Consider the following 7,573-nt stretch of genomic DNA (forward strand, 5'->3'; position numbering starts at 1 on the left):
AATATTTCATCAGACAGAGCATTTTTTACACATCGTCACAGATTCAAGTCTACGATTGTCGCACATCGTGTGACAAAAATTCTTCTTCAACTCTAAAGTGCATTTTCCACAATTAACATTCAGCAGCGACTAAACGACAGTTACACAAGCAAACGACTGGACCTCAATCCTCCCTTTAACAGCGTCAGTCACTAAATCTAATATCAGCACCTTTTATTTTTCTCATCACTCCTGCCAGAGCGACACTTCGCAGCATTGTTGGGATTACATATCACACGATCATCTCAGATCTACATGCTCCAGTAAATGTGACAAAAAGGATTATACGTTTGAGTATGTGGACACTAGTAGGAAAGAACTCACCAACACACGTTGCCATTTCTACAGCAAGTATCTCACAGCGAGTCATGAGCTCCAACTGCTACACAAACGTGGACAAGATGGCACTGATGTCGGGCACCTGTGGTGGCGTGACATGGTGAGAAACTCAACACTCTCGCTACAGGGTATTACATTGTCGCATTTATACGTTTGGGTCAGCACCAGAGAAGTGTTTCAGAAGATTATTCATAATATGACGCGTCACGTTCACACGCGTCGACTCACAACAACACATTCAGGAGTGAATAATCCCGGGATTAAGGGTTTCCTTGACTTAAAGCACCTGAGGATCCAAAGTGTTTTGGACGAGACTTGGTCAAAGAGAGAGTCACTCATTGGTGGATCTCATGGCACGTCGGTGTCCCTCGGTTTCCGTTCAGGTCCTCTTTGGTTTTCTGGATGCGGGAGAATATTTCCCTGAAGAGTTCCTTGTACTCCGGCTGGTGGAAGTCGTCGTCCAGGCCGGGCTTGTGGGCGGGACAGGTGAGGGAGCGACAGTCCAGCTGGTCGTCCTGGCTGCAGCGGCGCAGCAGCTCCTCGTACTTCACCTGGAGGGCGCTGTACTGGGCGTCCACCTCGTTGAGCAGCGAGATCCCGCGGTACTTCACCGCCCCCGCCCTACGGGCGCACAAGCACTCGTGCTCCGACATCCTGTCGGGAGAGTCCGGGGAGTCCTTGAAGAGACGCTCGCGGCTCGCCTGCTTCAGGGCCCGCGAGGGTTTGACCTGCTCCGGCTCGTCCTCGGTCTGAAGCGGCGCCGACAGGATTCTGGCGGGAGACGACTCGGACTTCCAGGCGTGATGCAGATCCTCCACCTCTCGCTCCAGCTCCGACACCCGGGCCTGAGGGACGGACAGTTGGAGTGAAGAAGAAGAAGAAGAAAAAGATAGTTTTGGGAACCGTACCTGGCATCTCTCCATCCAGGTCAGCTGCTGCTCCAGGGTCTCGTTCTCCTGGCTCAACAGCGCCACCTCTCGCTCCGCCTGGTCCCTCCGAGCTCGCTCGCTGGCAAACTGCGTCTGAAGGGCCCGGAGAGAGTCTTGCAGTTCGACCTGAGCTTCCTCCTGCCACGACATCCGCTGGTCCTGGAGCGACGCGTCCTCCGGGTCACAGTCGGAGTAGCTGCAGAGTCACATGACACATGTTCAGCCAGGACGCTTCTCTCACAACATTGTGTAACTGAGATGTGTGTCGTCAGTTATCAGGTTAGGCAACCATTTATTACAACCTGAAGATAATTACATAATCGTTACAACGCACTTATCGAGTGTGGAAGCGAAACGGAAAAAAACAACACGGCGTCAATAAAAGCAGGATCGAGGAGATTAGATGATCTGGTCGCAGCTCAGATACAGAGAAGACTTTGACTTTGAACTGTCCAGCATCAACAAGTTCAGGTCAACAAGATTAGCAGTCGTTTCCAGAATGTTCGCAAACAGGATTACTCGCATACGCACACACACACACACACACACATACACACACACATACACACACACATCCAAACACACATCATCTAACACTCTCTCCACCAGCAAACCCGAAAATATCCATGACGTCACGATGTTACGCAGGTTTGTCTCCGGTGTGGTCGACTGACAACTTTGTATTCAAAAACATTGAATTTTCATCTAGTAACGGTCAGAGTAACGGTCGGAGTAACGGTCGGAGTAACGGTCGGAGTAACGGTCGGAGTAACGGTCGGAGTAACGGTCGGAGTAACGGTCGGAGTAACGGTCAGAGTAACGTCGGAGTAACGTCGGAGTAACGTCGGAGTAACGGTCAGAGTAACGGTCAGAGTAACGGTCAGAGTAACGGTCAGAGTAACTGTCGGAGTAACGGTCAGAGTAACGGTCAGAGTAACGGTCGGAGTAACGGTCAGAGTAACGGTCAGAGTAACGGTCAGAATAACGGTCAGAGTAACGGTCAGAGTAACGTCAGAGTAACGTCAGAGTAACGGTCAGAGTAACGGTCAGAGTAACGGTCAGAATAATGGTCAGAGTAACGGTCAGAGTAACGTCAGAGTAACGTCAGAGTAACGTCAGAGTAACGTCAGACTAACAGTTGAGCTTCAAAACCAAACCTTCATCTACGTTGACTGCTCTTCTAACACTTCCTCAAACTAACACCATTCCGGAGAAGACTTGTTTCACTCACCTCAGGGCGTCCTGCAGCTCCTTAAGACACGACACACTCCGAGCCCCCTGAGTGGGACTCCTGTCCTTCTGAGCTGGACCAGAGTTGGTCTTCATCTCCTGCACATTCAGCTGCAGCTCGTCCACCTGGGTCTGCAGCTGCTCCACCGTCTCCATCAGCCTGCAGAGAAGAGCACGGGTCAGTCACGGGGGCCTCCTCCACCTCTCCGAGACCTCGTACCCCTCGATCTTCTGCTGAGCCGAGCGGTTGTCCAGAGACAGCTTGCGGTTGCTCTGCTCCAGCTCTCGGGCCGACAGGTCCAGCTGCTCGTACACTTTGGCGTGCTGGTCGTTGACCTGACGCAGCAGCTCCACCTGCTTGCTCAGGTACTGAGGAAGAGGAAGTCAAGCAGGTCAAGTCTCCGGTTGTCATTTCATTATTTCTCATTAAAAGACTGAGAGTGGTTTCTTCAGGACAGTCGGGTGTCGACACCTGCGGAGGGAGTTGTGTTACGTTAAGTGAGACAGAATTCTTAGATGCGGTCCAAGAATAACAGGGTTTAGATTCTGTAACATGCCGATGACATCATGTCTGACATCCTTCACATCAAGGAGTCTGAGGCCTTGGTGTTCAGCTTTCTTTGAAGGACGGAATTAGTGATTGTGTTGAGAGTCTGAATCTTACTGTTGCAAAGATAATAAAGAGCTGAGCCAGAGGACACAGTCAGGGAAAAACATTCTGTTTGTAGCCAAACATTTTTTCCATAAACACCAATGCCTTTGTTACAACTTTGTGGACAATTAATATCTTAATTTTATCCAAAACATTTTGAATTTTTTTATTTGTATTTTTAAATAATGCTGTGTGCTCAAGAGACCAAGCTATTAAGGAGCAACAAACTTCATATAAACTTAATTTAAAGAATACTTTTTTCGTACAAAGATACTAAAAAACTCGCCGAAGTAGGATTATACACACACAGAAGCACACACTAGAAGAGCAGAAGGCAGAAACCTGGATTAGAACCAGACTCAGGACGAGTCAAAAGAGCCTCAGTGAGAGAATCAATGAGTCTTTAAACAAAAACGTTCTTAAAGCTTCATGTGTGGACGGTGAATGAGTCCAGGAACCTGTTATCTTATCAGACGCTGCCTCCAGCTCCTCTAATCTGTTGAACCACAACAAAAAAAGCCGAAACGTAAACTTCAACCGCTTCCATTAGCTCAACGTCAAAGTGCCAGAGAGAGTCCAGAGTTCAACCTGGATTTATGTCAGAGATTATTTTCTGCTGGAGCTGCAGGTGAGCAGGGACGAGGACATGCTGGTCCAGACAAGTCTGGGTGGCGTCTGGAAGATTAAGCCCCACCGAGGAAATCAACCTGGAGATCTTTTGAGGATTTGGAATGCGTCGCAAATATTGGCTTGTGTCCAATACTTTCTTTTACAGTCACAATGGTAAAAAACAAACAAAAACAGACTTACTGAACCTGACACGATGAGAAGTTCAGCATCAGAAACACAACTTCTAACTGCCTTTTTGAATTGTATTGGTTTAGTTAGTACTAGCTTTGTCCAGCCTGGGGAAGAATTAATTACATTTCCTCTGGTTCATATTTTTTGCACCTCAAAATAATTGGATTAAATATAAAGATCAGATTTTTTAAAAAAGTAGTTTCCTTTATGAATCTTTTATTTTCCTAATCTCTAAGGGCTTTTTTTCTTACTTTTTAAAATTATTTTTTCATCGTATTTTGGCTCTCTTTTGAAGGCAACAGTCACAGTATGTGTGCATATATATATATATATTATATATATATATATATATATATATATATATATATATATATATACATACACAATGAAAAAAAAGCAAGTTAGTAAGAAAGAGGAAAAAAAGCCCTTAGAGAATAGGAAGTATTTACTCCAATTATTTTGAGGTGCAAAAAATTTGAAGCCATTATTGCCAGTGTTTTTTGTCTAAGAAACATTTTCTACTCTGTCCAAATTAGGTCAATTGTGATCTACTGACAGAAAAACCATCTAAACAAGAAATAACAAAGAGCATCACACTCACATGATTACTAGAGCAGCCAAAGATATACAAATATGAACGTACAGTATGTCTACAAAAAATATTCAAACATTCTGATTTCACTAAAGTGTAGACACAGCCTCTCCTTGAACTACAGCTTTAACAATGCAAGCTCCATTTAAGTTGCATTTTCTTCCTCTGATGCATTCATCCGTCAAGTTGAAGCCATTTTTTCACTCACTTTCTGAAGCTTTTCACTCAATATTTAGAAACTTCCCACTTTTGAAGACTAGACCTTGTTCTGGTCTTTACTCACACTTGAGGTTCAAAAGAAGCACTTTAGAGTCAAGTCCAGATCCTTGTAAATCAAATACTAACATAACATTTATTTTTGCTTCATGTGGCTTCCACAGTTTGGCAACACACATAACAACCAGCAGAACCAGGAAACACAGTTGTGGTGCAGTTAGATTCTGCAAAGGAAGATCTATGGCTGCTCGACCATGCAGCACTTTGAACTCACAGCAGGTACTTCATGAATGTCTCCACGATGACAAGTGTCGACACAACACAGACACTAACTGTGACAAAGAGCCTCATCTCCTCCACCATCACCTCACAAGAATCAAAAAGCAATCAAATCCAGAAGTCAATCCCACTTTAAGAACAGTTAAGAGCATCATTATTTAACCTTCCCTTACATTCTCCGCACATAGAGGTCAGAGGTCAAGCGCTCACCTCAATCTCCTGCAGTTGCTCCTGGTTGGTGGAGTACACTTGCTGGAGACCCTGTTCCAGCTCCCGGTTCCTGTCCAGGAGGTTCTTGCCGAGCTCGGCCGCCAGCTGCAGGTCTGTGGAGAGACGAGAAGGTCACGACCCGGAAGAACCTCCGCGTTTGAAGAACGTCTTAAATATGGAGGATCTAATATCAGATATTATCTCACTGGAAAACTGCAGAAAAAATCAGAAAGAATAAAAAAAAAATGTAATAATGGATCAATTAAATAAACCTCAATAAGCTCACTTTGTCATTTTCAGTAATGCATTTAAAACATATTTAGTGCCCGAGATTGACTGCAAGGGTTTGAGTCGTTTTTATAATCTCGAAATGAAGTTCAAATGTTGTGTAGTTTGGGGTTTAAGACCCGCTGCAGTCCATGAACACATTGGTGTGTCAAAGGATCTGTAGCTGCCACAGAAGAATGATTCCTGAAGACTGTTCCTCATGTTCAGTATTTGAAGAACGATTCATATCTTTAGAACATCAAAGACGAACGATAACATGTTTAAAAAAATAAAAATAAAATATATACATTTAGTCACAGTGCATCCGCAGACTCACGCTAACATGAATAATTCATTAAATAATAAATAATATTATTACATTCGTCAACAAATACGCGACTATATTTTGAGTTTGATTCGGGACCGGGAGCAGAGACAAAGGGATGGATCGGTACCATGTTCCAGGTCCTGCTTATCGAACCAGGGTTCTTCTTCCTTCAGCTCGAACTCTTCCTCCACGATCATGTCCGTCCTCATCCTCGCGTCCACGAAGCCCTTCGAGGAGAATCTGTGCTACACACTCATGCCCGGGTGGTTCCGAGAGGACGCTGGACTCGACACGCCTGCAGGTACCGGTGTGCACGGGCAGAAGCGAACGGCGAGAGCGCAGCGGCGTGATGAGGCGCAGGTGCGTGAGCCGCGTCACACTGCCGGTCTGGGAATTCAAAATAAAAGCACGGACTTCTGGCGCAAAAATAGTCATAGGACAATATATTATTGTAAAGTTCATTTTGTATCCAAACGGGTGTAAAATAATGAAATGTTTTAAAATCATAAGCGCGAAGTTTAAAAAAGTCATATTTTATAAAAATTAATTTGTGGTTTCCTGTATGTTTGCGTCGGACTAGTGAATGATGATAGCTTTACAATGTTTGACGTCTCCCTTGGTGACGGGGCACTGGAAGTCTGTGACCACTAGAGGGCGACCTCGCTGCAGCCATTAACAGGACTTTATTAACGAAATAATGGTGAGAGCAAAACCTGTATAAATAACAAAAATAATAATAATAACAACAACACAAATGTTATAATTATAATCATAATAATAATAACAACAACACACATGTAATAATAATAATAATAGTGATAATACAAAATAAAAGATCTGATGCAACATAATACATATTTATACATGTATGATACATGTTGTTAATGTTCTAAATACAATTATTATTTTTAGTGGAACATGTATTATCTGTAATCATGTTGTTTTTCAGACTTATTATGACTTTATTGCATGAAATGTGACTTTTCTTGGGGGTTTATATTTCGATTAAACATGAATTAAAATAACACTCATACTAACCGCCTGTAGCACTTGATTTACACATTGGTTTGAACGTCATATTGAAACAAAATATCCTCCTATAAAAAGAGAACATATTTTGAAAACCAGAAGATATGATGACATTTTACCACTGGAGCAATACGACACAACACACTCAACTATTTCTCAATCACTGATAGTTTAAGAAACAGTCGGTCTCAGATGTAGATGTTAATGGAAAATGTATAAATTGGGGGGTTTTTGAACTTTCGTACTTAAATAGTTAACACAGCAGCGAAGTAAAGGAGATACTTGTGGCAGAACTTTTGCCTCTTGAGCTTCCAAACACAAAAGCAACTTGAAATTTTTATAAAGAGGCAGCATTTAAAAAAATCAATTTCTACGTGACATAAAAGTTTCCCTCAGAAGGTCCTGAAGGTAAATGCTGCATATAAGCTAAGATATGCAATCTTGACTCAAACAAGTTCAGACCAAGAACATTTTCTTGACGCTGCGACACAGATATCTTCTCCTTCAACACGTCTATGAACCGCAATAATTCTCCCTGATCTCCAGTTAATTTCCAACTCTCCATGAGTCCAGACCATCTGCATGAGCTGTCACTCTGATAAAGTGACTTCTCTAATCTAGTCCCTCCTTTTTACTCCATATAGAAGCATCTTCAGCTCGTG

The 7,573-nt window shown here is 43.3% G+C and overlaps 1 protein-coding gene across 1 annotated transcript; it reads right to left on the reverse strand.

Annotated features, from left to right (window-relative positions):
• Positions 1 to 9: 9 nt before the first annotated feature.
• On the reverse strand, positions 10 to 6,184 carry LOC148086036 (cerebellar degeneration-related protein 2-like). Its single transcript, XM_087784178.1, has 6 exons — positions 6,010 to 6,184; positions 5,288 to 5,400; positions 2,758 to 2,906; positions 2,539 to 2,697; positions 1,287 to 1,503; positions 10 to 1,223 (listed from the first exon to the last, which is right to left on the reverse strand). The coding sequence occupies exons 1-6, from the start codon at positions 6,089 to 6,091 to the stop codon at positions 714 to 716; spliced, it is 1,230 nt and encodes a 409-aa protein (XP_087640304.1). The 5' UTR covers positions 6,092 to 6,184; the 3' UTR covers positions 10 to 713.
• Between the last annotated feature and the right edge of the window lie 1,389 nt (positions 6,185 to 7,573).

The sequence above is a fragment of the Callionymus lyra genome, chromosome 2, assembly GCF_982586985.1.
Source record: "Callionymus lyra chromosome 2, fCalLyr1.hap1.1, whole genome shotgun sequence".
Classification (NCBI taxonomy): domain Eukaryota; kingdom Metazoa; phylum Chordata; class Actinopteri; order Syngnathiformes; family Callionymidae; genus Callionymus; species Callionymus lyra.

What these genes read in the sequence shown, in the direction of transcription:
- LOC148086036 (XM_087784178.1), bottom strand. Translation starts at nt 6,091, where the DNA reads ATGAGGACGGACATGATCGTGGAGGAAGAGTTCGAGCTGAAGGAAGAA. An exon ending in GAGCTGCAGGACGCCCTGAG is followed by an intron (nt 1,504 to 2,538) that starts GTGAGTGAAACA and finishes GTGACTCTGCAG; the next exon opens with CTACTCCGACTGTGACCCGG. An exon ending in CCTGGATGGAGAGATGCCAG is followed by an intron (nt 1,224 to 1,286) that starts GTACGGTTCCCA and finishes TCCGTCCCTCAG; the next exon opens with GCCCGGGTGTCGGAGCTGGA.